General features: G+C 38.3%; 1 protein-coding gene across 1 annotated transcript in view; it reads right to left on the bottom strand.

Annotated features, from left to right (window-relative positions):
• The window catches only part of Atp7a (ATPase copper transporting alpha), a 110647-nt gene that overhangs the window by 51295 nt on the left and 37403 nt on the right, over positions 1-21949 (bottom strand). The window contains exon 3 of the mRNA XM_040744317.1: positions 13756-13893. Coding sequence (XP_040600251.1) covers positions 13756-13893 — 138 coding nt within the window. The remainder of the gene's footprint in view (positions 1-13755; positions 13894-21949) is intronic.

Here is a 21949-nt window from a genome sequence, read left to right as displayed (position 1 = left end):
GCGTCCTTTGTAACAGGCAAGCACTAATTTGGAAATAATTTCCCCATTACCTTCCTTCCTGTAGGTAATAAATCTTTCTCTGCTTCTTTATGTTTGGCTATGTTTGTTTTTGCTTTTGTATTTGCCAAGATGGGAACCTATTCTATTTGGCTACATTCACAAAATGTAAATGTACATTTACAAAAATAAATGTTTTTAACATTCACAACCAATAACACAAAAATAAAAATGCCTAGCAAGTATAAAGCTCTCATTTTAATGCAAAAATAAGAAAAAAATTAAAGGAAAATTCCAATTATTATACACCTAAAAAGGGTCAATGTTGTTAGTGGCAATTTTTTAGACAAGGTGTATCTATGGCTCACACTTACTTCAGCTCATAATCCTCCCTCCTCAGCCTTCTGAATGCAGAAATTACAGGTATGTGCCTCCACCTGGTTCTACATGACAATTTTTCAAAAACAAATTCGAGTAGGGTTAAAAATTCAGTAATTCAGCTTCACTAGCTACAACTGAAGTGTTCACAATGGCTATATATAAAAGACCTCCATCACTGCTGAAGATTCTTGCACAGCCCTATTGTGGTGAGTACTGCATATTTAAAAGTACTAACTTAAAGGATTCATTTCTTTTTTAAGTTTCAATACGTTATACCTGATATGTCTTTTTAAATGTTTTGTTACATTTTTTTGCTTATGGAGCAGGGGTCCACATGCTGAGTTTGAGGCCAGCCTGGGCTTGATAAAACCCTGTCTAGAACAACAGTAAGAAATAAAAGTAGTATTTCCCCATGTTATTCATTCTGCAGATGAAGAAGACATGTTCTTATTTAGTTACTTCTATTTCTATGTTTTAAAGCAAGATGAGCAGGCTCAGCACACGTCACTTTGGGGTATTAGGACTCAACTTACAATGAAGAAACTTTAAAAACCTAACGTTTCAAAGGAAGCAAGATTTCACAGCCCCTTAATTGCTTTTGAGAAGAAAGTCACACAGTAGCTCAGAATCATCAAGGACAGTTCTGAGTGTCAAACCTTGGATAGGAAGCTAAGTTGGTATTTATTTATCTAACAAATATTTACTGAGTCTCCATTATGGGCCCGGCATTATACTGACTGTTAGAGACACAATGGTGAGGAAAAGCAGGCAAGGCTGTGCAGAGCTGGAAATTGCTGGTAGCTGCCTGAGCAGCTCTTTCACATGCTCCTCTCATCCCTAAATCACCACCTCCAACTCCCCACACTGTTCCAAAATTACTACAGAATTTTTCATTAGGAATCAGAGCTGTCATTTTATTTTTAGAGAAACTACTTTCCATTATATCAAGAGTCCCTTTGAACGTACTCAGAAGAGCCCACAGATTATGAGCACAGGAAGCACTGAAGACAGAAGGAGTATAAACTCTTAGCAGCAGGCAGTAGTGGGAGAGAAGGGAAGTGAACTAATGGTACCCTGTGATCTTAGCAACAACAGGTGAGGCGACGCCCACCTATGGTCTTAGCACTCAGGAAGTGCCGGCCAACAGAAAGATCAGAACTCCAAGGTTATCCTATTCTACATGTGGAGTTTGAGGCTGTACACACATACACACCACCGCGACCATACTGTAGAGAGGTTGCTAACTGTTCACATAATTTATATTAGTGCTTATCATTTCCTGTGTTCCTTGAAATGTTAAATATAATACTCAGACACATAACTATGCATGGTAGCTCATACCTATAATTCTAACACTTGAGAGGCTAAAGCAGAAGGATCAGTGCAGGTTTGAAGCTAACCTGGAATACACAGTGAGTTCCAGGCCAACCTTGGTTATACAGTAAAACTCTATCCAAAAAAGTGTGCGGGGTGGTGGGGTGGTGGTGGGGACGACAAACCAGATGTAGTATATTTCTCTACATGCAATTTCTTTTTTTCCAAGACAGGGTTTCTCTGTGCAGCTTTGGAGCCTATCCTGGAACTCGCTCTGTAGATCAGGCTGGCTTTGAACTCAGAGATCTGTCTGCTTCTGCCTCTGAGTGCTGGGATTAAAGGTGTGTGTCACCACCACCCAGCCTTTACATGCAATTTCCATGTAAACTGTATAAATACATAGTTTGTATTTTCTATTCTTGAACAATATAAAAAGTGAAAACCTTAGAAAACTCATCCCACTTCTTCACTTTCCCAAGAAGACCAGAGAAAATATTCCTTTTTAGGAAAATATTCCTGTTCTATGAAAGTTTAAAATTGTGCCAAGATGGATTAGTGGATAAAGGCATTTACCACCAAGTCTAACAACCTGAGTTTGAGTCCCAGGACCTGAATTATGAAAAGAGAGAACCAAATCCAACAAGTTGTCCTCTATAATCTCCACACATGTGTGTCATTCATACACACACACACACACACACACACACACACACACAAGACATCAAATATTTTAAGATGAAAGAGACAGAGACTCCATAGATTTGGTTAAAAAAATAACAGTGCTTTTCACAAACTAAGCTAGTTGTAAATTGAGTGCTTTGTCATATCCCAGTCTAATAGATTCCAATTGCTTCAAATATATGCAACAAATTCAAATTATTCATATAAAATTCAAATGCAGCAATATAAAAGGGAAATACTGAAATATCCTCTCTACACTATTTCCCAATGCTAGGTTTTTATCTTGGATTTGCCCTTTCTTTGATCCCTGGAATTGAGTTCAGAAACCTAAGCTTCTTTGAATAACTGACAATGTCTTCATGGATGAATGCTTGCTCATTAATATTTATTTTTTAAGATTTATTTGGCCTGCACTGTATGTGTATGCTCTATATGCATGCCTGATGTCCACAGAGGCCAGAAGACAGCAGCAAATCCCCTGAAACTGTAGTTACAGATGGTTGTGATCTGCCATATCTATGCAGGGAACTGAGTCCTGGTCCTCTACAAGAGCAGCAAGCACTCTTAACTGCTGAGCCATGTCTACAGTCCCTATTCACTAATATTTATAGTAATCAAAATGCTGTTTTATCTGTTTGAAAGACAGTCTTCATGTGTTCCCTTTAACAAAACTTTAAGTAATCTTAAGAGGAGACATGACTATGTTCATTGATCCACAGGACTTTAGTAACTGCTAGCACTTAAATCATTTTCTGGTATGCGCATGGTGTGCATGCATATGTATTGGTATGTTCACATTTGTGAGAGGACACATTTGCAGGTACATGTACATATATGTTGTGTGGATGGCAGCAGCAGGCATCGCTTTCTGCAATCACTCTCCACTTTATTTTATGCCCACCTGGCATTTACATGGGTATGAAGAATCCAAACTCTGGTCGTCTGGTTCTCCTGATTGTGCAGCAAACACTTTAATCCATCCCCCAGATCCCTGTGAGATCACTGCTAAAGGATACATAAAGAGAGTAAACTACAACATTTACATGAGTAAAGTGGGGAGTACTCCCAAAGTTAGCATTGTAAGTTTCAAGGGAATGAGGCATTAACCTTTGCAGTCATTCAGTTCTTGTATCTAATAAAATTTGATTTCACATTCCCACTTCAAAAGAGCTAAACAATTTCAGAGAATGATCTTCAAATTATCCTCCCATGTTATTTTTCCTTTGAACAGACCACTGGGGTGATTCAATTAAACTTCAGGTTAATTCCTTTAAAGTCTACTGTGGTAGCACTAGCAGGACAAATAAAAATATTACACTCGATAACAATACAATTTCAGACAAAATTCCCAAAATGTATTTAAATGCTAAAGCCCAAAAGGTAAATAATCACGTTCCATTTATTTCAGATTTAGAGATTTCCTGACTCTGCACTCTCTTTGAGTAAGCTCCAATCTCTCCCACTGATGCATTATTCAATAAAGCAGCCTCACTCATCTTAACATCACAATTTTATTACTCCATTCCAAACACTATCAAGGGTTCCTTGACGTAGTCCAAATAGTGTTCTTCCCAAACCTGTTTTTAACTTCACTGATGCTGTGGATATAGGTCAGTGGTGTTTGTCTAGTACATATTAGATCCTCTCCTCCCTCCCTCCCTCCCTCCCTCCCTCCCTCCCTCCCTCCCTCCCTCCCTCCCTCTCTCTCTCTCTCTCTCTCTCTCACACACACACACACACACACAAATACATTGACAACATAGTATAACCTCAAAAACTATGATCCAGAAAAATTTAAACCTTAAAATTCTTTGAATAGTGATCAATATTTGTATATTTCCATGTTTAACTAGATCTTGACTATAAATACTGTTTGAACAAAGGCAAAATTATAAATGGTGCCTCGAACACTGGGCAGTGGTGGTGCATACCTTTAATCCCAGCACGTAGGAGGCAGAGGCAGGTGGATCTCTGTGAGTTCAAGGCCAGCTTGGTCTACAAAGCAAGTTCTAGGTTAGCCAGGGCAGTTACACAGAGAAACCCTGTCTCGGAAAAAAAAATGCCTAGAAAGAGATTGGAGGGGCCTTATTTAAGGGAAAGAATATAAAACTACAAATAGCAAAATTCTATACATAAGTAAGTATTCTGAATATAAAACAAAAATTACAAGTTACATCTGGACACTGTGGTACAAACCTGCAATCCCGACACTCAGGAGGCAGAGGGATCATGAGTTAAAGGTCAGTCTGAGCTAAACAGTAAGACTATCACGCATACATACACAAACAAATCACAAGTTACAAACTTCTTGTACATCTTGTTTACCAAGAGGGGGGAGCGAGTGAGAGGGGGTTGAAGGAGGGAGTGAGAGAGAGAGCACACAAATTAGAAACTTTGCAAGATAAAGGTTTAGCCAGGCATGGTGACACTTTTTTAACCCTACATAGCACTAGGAAGGAAGAAGCAGGTGGATCTCTGTGACTTGGAGACCAACCTATATTGAGGGTTCTGGAACACTCAAGACTATATATAAAGATCCCCCCACCTTCCCTCCCTCTTCCCCCCTCTCTTACACACATACACAAAGACAAACGTAATAGACCTCCATAACTAATATTTTTATTAATGATATCTGAAACATCTCTATAACTAAGCTCCTTTATATATATATGTTCAACCATAATTAATTACTGCTAATGATTTCATAAAGTCACTTTTTGTACAGAAAGATAATTCAGTTTTTTACTGCATACTGAATGCTAGTTTCCTGTCTGTCTGTTCTACAACATTGGTGCTATAATGCTGTATCCCTGAGAGCAGCACCAGCCCTTAAAAGCATTTGTTCAGCCATAGTTTAGAAAGGTTCTTTCCAGCATTACAATTGAACATTGAGTTTTTACAGATGCTGGCAAATTTGAGGAAAGTCCTGAGTTTCTTTCATATATAAGCTATAATAAGATTTCAGGGAATTTCGTAATTCCCTGTGCAGTAACTCCAAGATGACACTATTCTTTTACCAGCTTTATATCAGGCCTGACATCTTCATGTTAAGATACTGGAGGAGGCAGCACAATAGATGGTAGGGACTTTGTGGGCCATTCCTATACCATAATTCCTAGCAAAACTTCACTAAACTGATATAACCAAGAACCAATCACACAAAGCCAAATAGCCAAGTAACCTTAAACCAAGCATATCTCCAACTTGACTCCCCAACTTAGATATGCTCATATATACTCCAACCATTCAACACAAAGGAACCCCTGATAAGAGGTATAGTTGAAAAGGACAGTAGTCCATTAAAACACTTAAAAACCTTGCTTTTGCAAATTGTACAAAATACAACTGTGGGCTAAGTAGACCATAATTGTAACCTTTAGTCTTGGGAAACTAAGGCAAACTCAAATCCTGCCTTAGCTACACAATGAGACCCTATGTTACTTCTTAGCATTTTGGTTAAGCTCCAACATAAAAACAAAACAAACCAGACATGGTAAAGCAAGCATACAGAGGGTCATGAGTTCAAAGCCAGCTTGGGCTATAGTTAGGCCCAACCTCAAAGCAAGGAAACAACTATCCATGTAAACACATTTGAGACTCTTTCCAGAGTCAGAGGGAAGTTAATGCAGGCAGAGGCTCTGAAAGTTAAGTCTCATTAAGTTCACAATAAATCTCCATCTGAGTCTAAAGGCTTAATAATAAAATATTATTTAAGGGAAAGGTCACAATGTATCCTATTTCATAAAGGCTTTTGATGGAGTAGAGGCAGAGCTGGAAAAGGCTGATGTGTTTCCTTTCAGGTCCAGCAATCAAATTACCAATGTGCCCTGGAAAGTGCAGCCTTCAGTGCATAAATCACTGTTGGTAACCCAAAGTGCTTTCATATTACAGCCCTGCTCTTCTTCCTTTACTATTTAATCAGGATGCAATTGCATCTGTCTATCTTTAAACAGACCTTATTAGAAGTGGAGGCAGCAGTTTTACATCTGAGCGGGGCACAAGAAAACTGCTTTGAGAAATAGAAATGTATTTGAAAATATTAAAATAGAATCTAGCTGGTGGTATAGAGCTTTCTAGCATACACAAGGCCCTACTTTTAATCCCCAGCACCACAAAAAGGAAAAGGCTGCCTGGCATGGTGGTCTGTAATTTCAGCACTTCAGAGGGAAAGAGTAAGATCAAGAATCCAAGGACAACCTCAGCTACATAATGAGTTTGAGGCTGATCTGGTATACTTGAGACCCTGCCTTAAGAAAAAAAAGTGGAGGGGACTGAAGAGCTAAGAGCACTTGCTGCTCTTTCAGAGAACCCAGGTTCAGCACCTAGCACTAACATGGGTAGTTCCCAACTGTCTGTAACTCCAGTTCCAGGCAATCCAACATCCTCTTTCACTCTCTTCCAGTACCTGCTCACATGCGGTACACATACACACACTCAGATCAGGCACATATACATACATATACATATACATATGCATAAATATTTTGTTAAGTAGAATCTAGCCCTATAGTTATATATAGATGTTTTTTTCAATTTGTATTACATTTTTTAGAAAAAGCTTGCTTCACACGTCAATCCCAGCTCCCTTTCCCTCCCCTCCTCCCGCACACTCCCCAGCCCCCCCAGCCTCCCACCCTATTCTCACTCCCTTCCACATAGTCTGTCATTTCGTTCAGGGTTTTAACAGAAACGAATACTCAATACACTTTACTAGACAGGGGTTAAAGGTTTGGGAAAATCTCTAAATTGTCAGTAGACAGCAAGTAACTAAGTTGAAGAAAAACTGATGAACTAGCATCTGCGGTTAAATGGCTTTACTGCAATTATCACACATACAACTGTATAATTAGTGATATCTGGCTTGAGTTCTGGCCTCCAGCTCTGGCCCTACCTTAACTCATGTGGAGGTTTAATTAGATTCGCTGATGTATAAACCAAGTAGAAGAGTCATACACATTAATTATTGAAATGAACTCATTTTAAAGCTTTAAGCCTGAAGGACGCGGAGCTTCCTTACTGATCATCTTCCCTGACAAACTATAAAGTATTCATCTAATTTTATAAAGCTATGAATCATAAATATCATATAAATATACAAATTTAGCTATTTGTGGAGAAAATTTTATTTAGGAAACTTGTAGCATAGTGATAAATCAGCTTTTCCAACCTGGCTCTCTTGCCAAAGATCATTAAAGTCAGCCATACAAATCTTTATTGGTTTGTTGGTAAGAAGTAAATGAATCAGGCCAAGGTAGAAAATGAAATCTATTTTTGAAGCATGTGAAGATGGGAAAATGGATGCCTGGGTGTTCACATGGATGCCTCTGGGACAGAAAACTTAGGCAACACAAATCACATGACAGACATGAAGCTTAACTATAGCTGTCTACTTTGTTGTGGCTGATCAGAGTCAGCCCAGGAGAACACTTCTTCCCTCCAGGCAAGTACTAAACTATACCCACAGTTTATTCCATCCTCTCTAACCAGGAGGAGTAAGAAAGAAATGGAGAAAAGTACCTACAGATTCATATGTGGAAAAGAGGAACCACATGCATATTAACCCTCTCACATGACTCTTGAATTAAGGAAAGTCAGAAGGAATCATGACGTGTCGCTTAGTAAATGTCTTGTGATAAAAACAATGTGTCCAATACTCTGAGAAGAATCATGGACAAGAATATTATATCTAAACAATAAGGTATAAATCCTGTGTTTTTCGGAAAACCAAAACCATTTGAAATCTCTGATGACTAAGTAGTTAAAAATTAACATTTAGGCCGGGCGGTGGTGGTGCACGCCTTTAATCCCAGCACTCGGGAGGCAGAGGCAGGCGGATCTCTGTGAGTTCGAGGCCGGGCTGGACCGATAGCCTCCGAAACAATACAGAGAAACCCTGTTTCGTAAAAACCAAAAAAAAATTAACATTTAGATAAAACAGAGTTCAGGTACTAATCAAGAGATACACAAAACTTCTAGCTCCAATGTAATATGGATATACTTAAATTATAATGAGCTTCTCATAAAAATGAATCTGGTGAATCCTCAATTTTAAATTGTGTGCTAAATCTGGCATGTTTTTGGCAATGCTCCCTTTAAAATATTAACATCTGGAAGCTTACTCAGGATGGTGAAGCAAGAGGATTGGCACAAGTCTGAAGCCAGCCTCAGCTACCCAGTAGATTCCAAGACACCCTGGGCCACAGTGAGACTTGTTTTCTCAAAAACAGTTGTTCTTATTAGTATGTGTAAGAATGCAATGTGGATCTCAAGTGCTCACAGAGAAAGCATTCCAGGACTGAAGCAAGATGATCAAATTCCAAAGCGGTGTTTACTTTCCACCAAATGTAATGAGCATTGCATAAAAGCGAAACTACAAAAAACACAACTATCATCAATGTAAGGTGATTTTAGATGGTGAAAATAAACACTAAGACACCAGGCACATTGTACAAATGAGAACAAAATTCAACAAGAACACTACCTGTTGGAATTAACTCATTAAGCTCCGGTAGTGAAAAGAAACATGTTCAAGTCTAAATACTTTGTAACATAATATTTAAGAAAATGCTTCTATATATGGTTGTTGTTATAATAGGAATCTTCGAACAAATTTTCTTTGAGCCAGAGTCTTGATATGTAGCCCAGTCTGAACTGGAACTTGCTATGTAACCCAGTCAGCCTCATACTAACAATCATTCTACTTCCTTCCAAGCCACCATCCCCAGAAGCCTTCAACACTTTGATAAGAAAGGAGCTTTGTTCATTTCTTTGACCTCTTTGTATAAACTGCAGAGAAACAGGGAAGAATGGGCATGTGGGAAACTGGTGAAATGGGATGAATTAATATCAGTGCTGAGACTCTTAAAGAGCTACAAGAGATAGGTATAAGGGTCAAAACTAAGAGAGCAACTTAACATCTTCACAGCTCCCTTAGATTGGACCCTTACCCCTATCAAACTCAGTTTGATTCCCAGCTCCCATGTAAATATCTAGGTGTGGCGGCACACACAGGTAATCCTCGTGCTGGGGAGGTGGACACAGGAGGATTTCTGGGGCTCATTAGCTAGCAAATGTAGCCAGCTCATAAACTACAGGCCAGTAAGAGAACCTGCCTATAAAATTAAGGTGGAGAGAAATTCAGGAAGACACTGGCATGGACTTCTAATCTTCATATGCATATAGAGATACATTCATATATCACACATACATAATTGTGTGTGTTTAATTAAAAAATTATGCTTGGAGCCAGGTGGCAGACACCTCTAATCCCAGCATTTGGGAAACCGAGGCAAGAGAATGTAGTGGCATCTTGCTTTGCCAGTGAACTTGCAGTGGTGGCCACATCCTGGGGTCATGCCAGAAAGAATCACTGAACAAAGAAGAATCTGACTTATGGTACCAATATCTAATACAGGATAAAATCTCACTACCTAAACACCTTACTTCCCAGTATATCTCCTTACTTCCCAGTATAGTAGTTCCAACTCTAATAAAACAGCTGGCTTTGGAGTTGGACTATGGCTCTCTCCTTCACTAAATCCAAGCACGTTGTTAAAAGAAAAATTCAGAGTTTCTGTCCCATATCAGAAGAGCCAACTGGTGTGAGACAGAAGAAAACAAAAATCTCGGGACTATTATTGTGAAAACTGTTATCTCTCAAAAAATACTAATTTTCCTCATACTTATTTTCATCCTTATTGATACCTTTCCCTGTATGCATACCTATAAAATTTAAAGTTTCTGCTTTGATATTAATGTTTAAGTCTTCCACAGTGAACAATAAAATTTCCTAACAGCAATCTCTGAAGTCTCCAGAAAGAAGAAGGGGCCCCACAACATTGATCCCACTTGATTCAACATGATGTCTTTGAACTATTAAACAGCACTCAAGGATTGGTTATGGACTAAAACTGCTCTAGACAATTACAGATTAACTAGCTGAGATGGTCTATCTTCTTACAACACTCTGGCCAGAGCTTCAGATAAGAACTTCAGACAAACATCACCTGCCACTCAGAGACCAACTACAAATGTTTACAGCTAGTCCTATTGAGACTTAACCATTGCTTTAGTTTTTTTCTTTTTTCCCACAGGATCCCAAAGAGTCACCTTTGCCACCCATGACAGCTGGAAGTAATTCTAAGAAAATAACACCCCCTTTCCCTACAGTTAGCTTAGAGTGTTTTTGTTTTTCCTCAGGATATGGATAATTGTCACTTGATTAGAGTTGGTTTTAAGTTGTGTAGGGTTGGGAATGGAATATGATGTTCAGACTCAGACATCTTTTAGAAAAGTATAAAGGGAGCCAGGCGTTGGTGGTGCACAACTTTAATCCCAGCACTCGGGAGGCAGAGGCAGGTTCAAGGTCAGCCTGGTCTACAGAGTGAATGTCAGGACAGGTTCCAAAGCAATACAGAGAAACCCTGTGTGTGTGTGAGAGAGAGAGAGAGAGAGGGGGCGGGGTAGAGGGAGAGGGAGACAGAGAAGGAGAGAGAGAGGAAGAGGGAGAGGGAGAAGGAGGGAGAGGGAGGGAGGGAGAGAGGGAGGGAGGGTGGGAGGGAGAGAGAGAGAGGGAGGGAGGGAGGAAGGAAGAAAAGTTTAAAGGGGAATGGATGGGATGGAATATAGGTAGATGAGTACATCTTCTTATTTTAGCAACTATTAGCTATAGACAACTTACATTGTTAAAGATTCTTGTATATTGAAACTTACTTAAAATTAAGTCAGACAGGACAATCTTTCAAATTTCCCTGCTTCTGAGATGGTCTGTCAGATACTCTAGGTCTTAGCCAAAGTTGGTTGCCCTGACGTCAGTGTGAGGCCTTGGGTGAAAGTCCAGGTAGCCTACTGCTTCTGTCATTTCTTGCACCTTTTGGAAGTCACCCACTTGTACTTCCTGTTTACCCTAGTGATGTTATTTTCCTTCTCAGGTCTTTGATGAGGTTGAAGACTAGATAGTCATAGCTAATATCCTCTCTTATCTTAGCTAAAACATATTAGGTACAGGACTTTTCAGAATAGGACAGCTATCGGCATAATGTCTGTTATATGCCATTACCCTGGGACTGGACATTTCATACATATTTCTTGCTTAATGTTGCTCTTACCGGTTGTAGGTCTAAATTTGTGTATGCTTTTACCTTTCTTTCTCCTGGACTATACTTGATATTTGGTATCATTGAATATAGTTTTTGTATCAGGCTTAAAACCCTCTTATTTAGACAAAAAGGGGAAATGTAGTATCAACTTGCTTTGCCAGTAAACTTGAGGTGGTGGCCACATCCTAGGGGGCTTCAGGTGTACAGATGTGGTCCCTTATAAGGAAAAGGAGGGGCTGGCTCACTTTCTTGGGTTGTGACAGCATCAGAAGGACAGAGACTACATCTTCAGGAGCAGAAAGATCATGGTAGCTATTTACAATCATTTGTGTAAGTGCCTCCCTAACTCCCTTTTATCATTTGTCTTTGGTCTTGTGGACTCATTTAAACCTTGCCTTCAGGAGAATTACTGCAATTTCCAGGCCAGCCTAGGCTACAGAAACCCTGTCTCAAAATAGAGGCTGGATGGCTGTCTCAGTGGTTAAGAGCACTGACTAATCTTCCAGAAGATGACAGATCAATTCCCAGTACTCACATAGCAGCTCACAATGATCTGTAACTCCAGTCCCAGAGGATCAAATGCCACATTCTGGCCAGAAAGGCATTGCATACATATGGTGCACATACATGAAGACAAAACACCCATATACAAAAATAATAAAATAAGAAAAGTTAAATAAAAAACAAAGGGCTTAGAAATGGCCACCGGCATGGAGATACACTAGTATTTATGATGCACAGCTCAGGGATCTCTGCCTTACCACATACAATAGGGAAGAGGCCTAGACCAACTCTGCAGCACACCCACAACACTTTATTCAATTCAACTGGTGATGACATCATGAAAAAAATAGCAAGGTCTTTCCTAGATGTGGAAATCTCTTGCACTAGTCTCTCTACTTTTGTATGTCTGAAACACTTCATTTAAAGTCATTATTCTTAGCTGGACAAGAAGCTTGTAATACTAGTACTTGGGAGAATGAAAGTGGGAGGATCAGCAGTTCAAGGATAGCCTTAGCTACATATCAAATTCATGGTCATCCTGAGCTAAATACACCATGTTTCAAACAAGCAAAGGAAACCAAGAAAAAAGATTCTTAAGAAAACCTCAAGCAACTGACAGGCAGGCCCCCACCTATACTCCTAGCCCTCAGGAGGCTCAGCCAGATGAATCACAAATTTGAGGCTAGTTTGAGCTATATAATGAGTCCACAGAAAGTCTGCTACCAAATAGATCCTGTCCCCCTAGCCACCGACAAAAAGAAAAATAATACCAAAAAGACAGCCACAGGTGCCCCTTCTAGTGCTGGAGAGGCTTTTCAACAGCCTGAGCATCCGCAGACATACAGTGCATGCTATAATCCCAGCACTCCAGAAAGTGAGAAAAGAAGACTAATAGTTTCAGGCATAAGGAGATCACACAGTGCCACGCCACACCCTATTTTACTTTTATTGTCTATTGTTTCAAAAGCCCCGAAATAATAAAAGTAAAATAACCTGCTAGGATACAGTTTAGTGATAGACCTCTTGCCCAGTGCATACAAGGCCCTAAATTCAAATTGCAGTACTGCCTTCCAATAGGTAAATAACCTGAACTTCAATTGCAACCACAGCACAATGAGAAACCTACTGATGCTTACAGAATGTTAAATAATAATACAGTATAATGCTTTAGATATTTCATATCAACTGTAATCACAAAATAACCACCATGCTATAAAAGATAATGAAAAACTCCTAGCTTATTCTCTGAGATCATATATTTCTATCTACCATGAAGTTAAAAGCAAATCTGGTCATGATTTTATATACCTATAATTCTAGCACTTGAGAGGTTGAGGCAGGAGGATCCTGAGTTCAAAGCCATTTTGGGTAACATAGCCAGACCCTGTTTCAAACAAAAAGATAGAAATTAGCAATAATAAAACCAAACATATACAATCACAATAGAATCCATATTTGAACATTATACTTTTTCTTTGCTGATTTCTGTTTTTGAGACTAGGACTGATTACGTTGCCCAGACTGGTCTTTAGACTCCTGAACTCATGTGATCCTCCTGCCTCAATTATAGCTGGCTTTCTTTCTTTAAACAGAATTAACTACACAAATTATTATTATTATTATTATTATTATTATTATTATTATTTGATGTCAGGTTAGCAGTGTGATAGTTTTTTTTTTGGTCAAATGTATCAATGTGATTGCTTCAATTCTGGTAATTGAAGTAATTCTTAACAGAATTATTGTTGAAGGCATCTTACTAACTTACAGAGTAACTTACTTTAATGTGATGGATACCATTTGCTTTCCCAATCTTCTGTTCAATAGACCGGACACAGGAAATACATGTCATTCCCTCAACAGAGATAGTGACTGAATTCACATCCATACTTGGCTCCATTTTTATGTCTTTACATTCCTGTTAGAGAAAATAAAATCATTAATTTATCCATGAAAAAAATCTTTACTCATCTTTTCTACATACCTCCAATTGAAAATATGCTAATAATAAAATATGATCAGCATTTTTTATACTTACTGAGGAGAAAGTTTTAACCAACATTTGATGAAGTGAAGGAAAGTAGCTTCTATGGCTAAGCTAAGAAAAAAAAAAACAAAAACATACAACACTCCAAGTAATAAAATTTTAGAACCAACAAGATGGCTTAGTCCCCAGAGTTCGGGCCCCCAGACCTACATGATAGAAGAGAACAACTCCCTAAAGTCGTTCTCTGACATCTACATGTAGACACACACATGCGCACACACACATATAAATAAGCAAAATATAAGACATTTTAAAAATGTAACTTGCTTTTATAAACTATTTTCCTGATTGTGAAACATGTTTAACATGTAATCTCATGAAGTATTGGATGTAGACAGAAGAGTCAAAAGTGCCCCAAATCCTTATGCTATTCATACACGATTTCTCCTGTCTAACCTCTCTGGTCTCCAACCACTCAGCACGCCCGACTCTGTCCGTCACACTGCCTACTGCCACCCACGGTCTTTGGTTTAGCTGTTCTCTTTGTTTGGGACTCCTCATTTTCAGAAATCTGTAGCTAATTTTCTGATCCCTTTCAAGTCTTTAACCTTTGTCTTAAGGCCTATATTGACACCATGTTTAGCAACCTAGAGTCCTTCAACACAAACATATCCTGATTTCCACTTACCTCTCTTTTTCTATAGAACCCTCCATCTCCTAATATGCAGCTCCATAATTTGCTTATTTTTATCAAAGTTCTGCCTTCCTATAGTGCAGCAGTTCTCAACATATGAGTTGTGGCTCTTTTGGGGGCCAAACGATCTTTGCACAGGGGTCAACTAAGACCACTGAAAAAGACAGATATTTAAACTGCAAATCATAACAGTAGCAAAATTACAGTTATGAATTAGCAATGAAAATAATTTTATGGCTGGGGTTCACCATGACATAAGAAACTGTACTAAAGAGTCACAGCATTAGGAAGATTGAGTACCACTATTTCATGGGTTTACAACACATTCCAGACTCTTTGCTACTCCCTTCAAGAAATGGAATTTAACTCTTTTCACCCTGAGTATGTCCTAGACCTGGTGATGCTTCCAAAGAACAGATTATGATGAACATAACAACATGTTAATTTCCAAGACTAGCTCATAAAGGGCACTGTGTACTATGGGTGTGGTGGTGTTTGACTGTTATCTCAGAACTTGGAAGGCTACAGCAGGAGATGTCAAGATGGTGATCAGTCTGAGCTACATAAAGAGTCAAGGTCAGGCATCAAAGAGATAGCCAGGCACTGGTTGCTCTTCCTGAAGGCTTGGGTTTAATTCCTACCATCCATATAGTTCTCAAAACCATCTGTAATTCAAGTTTCAGGGGATCCAACACCCCCTTTTGCCCTTCTTAACTACCAGGCACACATGTGGTTCAAAGATATACATGAAGGCAAAACGCCCATACATATAAAATAAAATAGTTTTAAAATAATAGTTCAAGACAGGCCGGGTGTTGGTGGTGCACACCTTTAATCCCAGCACTCGGGAATCAGAGACAAGTGGATCTCTGTGAGTTTGAGGCCAGCCTGGTCTACAGAGCGAGTTCTAGGGCAGGCTCCAAAGCTACAGAGACACCCTGTCTCAAAACCAAAAAAAAAGAAAAAAGAAAAAGAAAGTAAGTACAAAAAATAGTTCAAGATAAGCCCAACTTATATAGTAACACTCAGTGTCAAGCAATAAGAGGGTATTTGTTTATATGTACACATGCAAATGTACACAACAAAGTTCAGAGGACAACCGAAGGATTATTTCTGTCCTTCCACCATATGGATTCCAGGGGATCAAACTCAGGACATGATGCTTGGTGGCAAGCCCCTTTATTTGGCCATCTCACTGGCCCCATGTATTCATTTTGAAACTCGGAAGTAATTCACAAGCTAAGAAACTCAGTTTTTCAAGTGTTCCAGTTCAGTGGATTTGGGTGCATTAGAAAGATGTACAACCACAACAATCACATGGTTGGAGAACTTTTACTTTCCCTCAAAAATGAAACCTCCAGTCTGACAAGATGGTTGAGCAGGTAAATGCACCTACCACTAAGTTTGACAACGTAATTCAATCCATGAGACTCACACAGTGGAAGGAAAAAAATCAACTCCTCCAAGGTGATCTCCGACCTCCACTCACATACTCTGGCATATGCATATGCACATATATATATATATATATATATATATATATATATATATAATAAATCAAAGTAAAATGAAAAATTCCCACTGTCATTATCAGTTGCACCCATTCCCTTCTACTCAGTCCCTGGAAAATATTGATGGACTTCCTATCTCTACAGATATACCTATACTAGTCATTTAATGTAAATGGATTTATTCAATGTGTGGCTTTTTATATCTAGATTCTAGTAACTGGCATATTTTCAAATACATCTACAAAGCTGCATATGCTGACATTTCATTCTTTAGTGTTCTTGATGGTTTACACTAACACATAAGAACTTTAATTTTATGAAGACTAATTTATCCATTGTTTTTGTTTCTATTATTTGTGCTGGGATCAAATCCAGGACTTGCACATGCTAAGCCAAGTGCTCTACCATTGATCTTCTCCCACATACCCCAAGTGACATTCGTATACATGCAGATATACAATTCTCTCCGAACCATTTTAAAACTTTATTTGAGACATAATTGACATTCATCTCACATATTTAAAATATAAAATTCAATGGTTCTTAACATATGTGTCCACATGTATAGCCATCACCAGTTAATTTTAGAACATTTTTATCACCTCATAATGAAACCCTATCCCCTTATTATTTCTCATTAACTCCTAAGATCATCACCCTTAGTGCTAGGGAACCATTTATCTAATTTCTGCAGATACAGAATTCCTCTTCTAGTTATTTCATATTACTGGAATGATATGCTATCTCTTGTGACCTGGCCTCTTTCATTTTTCTTGTTTTCAACTTTAATCCATGTTATAGCACATACTAATATACTATTCCTTTTACAGTTAAATACATGCACTTTTTGATTATCCACTTGTTAGCTGAGGGAAATTTGAGTTATTTCCACTTTTGGTTCTTATAAATACTGATGTTGTAACTGTTTATATAAATTTTGTGCTTTCGTTTTCTTTAGGTAATACTGAAGAATGGACTTGCTGTGTTGTACAACTCTGTTTAACTGTCTGAGGAAGTGCCAGGTTATATTCCAAAGCAGCTGTGTCAATGTGAATTCCCACCAATAGTATATGAGAACTTCAGTTTCTTTATCTCCTCAGAGACACCTGCTTGCTATCTGCTTCTTATTGTGTGTGTGGAGCGGGGTTAATTTTTTGTGTTTGTTTGCTTTTTGTTTTTGTTTGTTTGGTTTGAGACAAGGTCCTTCTCTCCCCTTCAGGATGGCTTTGAACTTGTAATCTTACCACTCATCGTCCTAAGAGCTGGGATTACAGACGGGAAACATCATTCCCTGGCTCTGACTTTTTTCTTAGCCATTCTAGTAAAGAGGAAAAGATATCTCATGATCACTTTGATTCAGATTTCCTAATTACTCATAATATTAAGCATCTTTCCATAGACTCAAACCATGAGCCAAATCAATCCTTCTTCAGGTTGCTTCTTGTCAGGTGTTCTGTCACAATGATGAGAAAAGTAACTGATAGAGGCCCCTGTAACAAAACTAAATTCTCCTGGGATTCACATATTATGGAGCTCAGAATAGAATGTCTGAACATAAATGAAAATTACATTAAAGCAACTGGATTTCCCACTACATCTTAATTTAAGTATGGCAAATAAACTATGAGTACATATTTTCTTTTGCCCTGATTTTCAAAACTCTATTTCAATTAGACATCACACACAAAACTTTAGAGGATTTCATCTTCCTTTTACTGCTAATACATATATATATATATATAAACATACATATTTAATTGACTTTGTGATACACATTATATCCATCTTTAAAACTTTAAATGTCTTTAAAGTAAATCAGGACTATGTATTGCAACTTTGCACTGCGTTCACTAAAATGACTTAGGAAACAGCACACAAGCAATTTCATTGGCATAAAAATGCAGACTTTGGAAAATCACAATATCAAAAAGACAGATCTGATATACAGCTAGCAATAATGAGTGACTCTGAGACAAAAGCATTCAACAACACTGAGGGAAATAATTTCTAGATATTAAAATACACAGAAGGCAACACTATTTTTACAAGAAGAGCAGCGTTGTGACTACACCACCATCTATGGTACAAAACCCAACATATACACAGCCCAAAACTACTTCTTAAAGTTCATCACAGAAGTACAAGCATTAGTTTTAAATTCCTGTAAGGCCTGATGATTTGGAGGTTTCTGGATTCTTTTTTTTAAAAGATTTATTTATTTGTTTGTTTATTTATTTATTATGTATACAGTGTTCTGCCTACATGTATGCCTGCTGGCCAGAAGAAGACACCAGGTCTCATTACAGATGGTTGTGAGCCACCATGTGGTTGTTGGGAATTGAACTCGGGACCTTTGGAAGAGCAGTCTGTGCTCTTAACCTCTGAGCCATCTCTCCAGCCCCAGTTACTGGATTCTTAATAAATTAACATATAATAAAAATTCAGTTCTCCTTTGGATACAGTTGTACCAGATAGGCTTTTTTATAAATCTTTGTGACAATCAAGGAAATAAATGAAAATCACAATTGAATATCATTTATCTGACAAAAATTTCAATGACAGTATCTTTCTTATTCATCTGACTAATATAAATTGCTACAATTACAGAAATTATGTGGCAATATCTGGTAGCACTAAAATATGAATATAACAGAAGTCAACCTGGCCATCCCTCTGCTATCACCCTAGGGAGAGTCTCACAGATGTGCTTGAGAAAGCAATAAATGAGGTGGCACACACCTGTAATCTCAGCACTTTGGAGACAGAGACAGAAGGACTGCTCTAAATTTGAGACCAATCTGGTCTACATACACAGTGAGTTTCAGAACAATTAGGGCTATTTAGTGAGACCCTGTCAGAAAGAATAAAAAGGGGGGATTGAGAAAGAGAATGAGAATAAATATGAACAAAAGTCTCACTGAAGCAGTCTTCCCAATAATTAACATTTTGGAAATAACCTAAATGTCTATAAGCTGCAGCAGAGAGGCCAAAAAACTCAGAAGTGGAGCCATGAGCAACAAGATAAACACCCAGAAACCCCAAAATTGAGAGACAAATGTTTTAGATGAACACAAAAATTTAAAAATCTAAAACATTTTTGTTCTGTTTCTATGCACACATATGTAAGTAGAAACAGGTTGGCAAAGGAGGAGTGTGGCTGTAGAGGCGAGCAAAAGGACAATCCGGCTACTTAGGTGCTCCACTTCTTAGGCTGGATAGAGGACACATAAGGGTGCTATAGGGTCTCCTCCTTCTCTAGGCTTCTCATTATAGTTTTTGTGGGTTTTTTTTTAGACAAGGTCTTGCTATGTATACCAGACTGACCTAGAATTCACTATTTAGCCCAGGCCCCGAATTCACAGAATATCCTCTTTTTTAAGCCTCCCAAGTGCTGGGACTACTCTACTCTGCCTGACTCCCAACTGGTATTTGTTTTCCTCTTGAGACAGGGTCTTATGTATCCTAGGCTGGCCTCAAACTCACAGGTTGTATCTGTCTCCCAAGTATTAGGAGTATAAGCATGAAGAAGGATACTTGACTCCTTACTATGCATTTTTTTTCTTGAGACAAAGTCTTATTATTTAGCCTAGGCTGGCCTCAAACTCATGATGCTCCTTCCTCAGATTATCAATACAATGATTTTCTTTTGTTTTTTGTTTGTTTGTTTGTTTGTTTTTCTGAGACAGGGTTTCTCTGTGGCTTTGGAGGCTGTCCTGGAACTCACTCTGTAGACCAGGCTGGTCTCGAACTCACAGAGATCCACCTGCCTCTGTCTCCCAAGTGCTGGGATTAAAGGTGTGCACCACCACCACCGGCTAGAATACAATGATTTTTAAAGATAGGATCTCATATAGTCTGAGTTGCCTGGAACTCAGAGATACTCCTGCTTCTGCCTCTTGAGTGCTGAGATTAAAGGGGTGAACCATTATGTCTGGCCCTATAATGATTTTTACAGACAAATAAAAGGTCATTTTAAGAGAAAACAGTGAAGAGGATGTAAAAAATGTATAGAAATTAGAAGTTACCAACACTGAAATAATTTAGTGAGATTAACAATTAGTGAGATAATTAACAATTAACTCAAACATAGAAATAGTACAAATCACCCATTTCTATAACACCAGAGCTATACAAACACACCTGCTTTGTTAAATTTAAAAATATCTGTTTAGTTAAACAAATTAATAATTTCTAGCTTTGCAAACAACATTGAACTAGTTGCATCCAAATCACCTTAAATTTTTCCTACCCACTTGCTTTCACTTGAAATCACTACCACTGCAATGTAAACAGACAGAAAAGGCACTACCCTCTGTTATTATATATAACACATCCCTTTCTTTTAAATTGTGTAAGCTTTCAAACTGAAAATTAATCCTACTACTTAATCTGTTCCCAAAATATTGAGTGCTAACTTTCTTTCGTCAGACAACTGTTATTACATAAGGACTAGAATTCCATATGAAACAGGTGGAGTATATAAGTAAGGTGTTTTAAAACATAATTGTTCTTTTCATGTGGCTATTCATACAAGATTAGGAGTCAACACTAAAAGAAATACTAATAAGGTCAAAGCAGCATAGAACATTTGTTTTACTGGTCATTTTTATGACTCTCACACTAGTCAGAGCATCTACAAATAATCAGTCATGCAACAGCAATACATGTACCTCAGATTCCTACAGTATTGCATAGCTGAAAATATTCACACACATCTCTCAACAATTCTGCTACATAATAAGCAAAGTGGTAAACTCCTTTAAAACTAAAGCTCAGATGCAGCCTCACTCACACAGACAAGTTAGGAAGGAATCCTGGGTTAATCATAGCATCAAAATGATTAATTTAATAGGGCAACATTTGCAAAAGCCACAAAGCAAAACAAGACAAAGATGAAGCAATGTGGGAAAATGATTTAAAAATATTAGTGCCAGCCTGTCGTTGGTGGTTCACACCTTTAATCCCAGCACTCGGGAGGCAGAGGCAGGCAGATCTCTGTAAGTTCGAGGCCAGGCTGGACCGACAGCCTCCAAAACAATACAGAGAAACCCTGTCTCATAAAACCAAAAAAAAAAAAAAGGAATGACACCAATAGACAAGCCAAAGTGGACAGGGGAAAGCCCATGAGGTCTTAACCTACACAAAGAAATGCAGGCAACTAAAGAATGCTAAGAGTGAGAGAAAAGTATTCCCCAGGGCAATGTACACAAGTTGATTATCTAATACCAAATGGTCAGTTCTGAAAACATACATACAAGTGACATTATACAGACTGAGCAAGTTGTATTTATATAACTAGTAACACAAAAAAATAAAGAAAGAGGCCATGGGCTGGGCAGTGGTGGCATACATCTCTAATTTCAGCAGTTGGGAGGCAGACAGGAGGATCTCCATGAGTTCGAGGCCAACCTGGTCTACAGAAAGTGCCAGGACAGGCTCCAAAGCTACACAGAGAAACCCTGTTTTGAAAAACCAAAACAAAACCAACAAAAAAAGGAAAACAAAAGAAAGAGGCCGTGATTTAAATGAGAGCAAAGGGGTACATGGAAGGGACTAGAAGCAATAAAGAGAAGGGGGGAGTGATGTAATTATATTATACTCTCAAAGAATAAAAAATATTTTAGAGCATTTTGGAAGACTGGGTTTTGTGCATGATAGGCATATGTTCTACAACTGAACTATAGATCCAACCTTAATGGTACTAATTATTTAAAAGTCTTGGACTGAAGAAATGATTCAACAGTTAAAAGCCTGGCTGTTCTTCCAAAGGAGCTGGGTTCAA

The sequence above is a fragment of the Mesocricetus auratus genome, unplaced genomic scaffold (assembly GCF_017639785.1).
Source record: "Mesocricetus auratus isolate SY011 unplaced genomic scaffold, BCM_Maur_2.0 Super-Scaffold_100003, whole genome shotgun sequence".
Classification (NCBI taxonomy): domain Eukaryota; kingdom Metazoa; phylum Chordata; class Mammalia; order Rodentia; family Cricetidae; genus Mesocricetus; species Mesocricetus auratus.
Note: the sequence above shows the minus strand (reverse complement) of the source record. Positions and strands in the feature narration are given on the sequence as shown.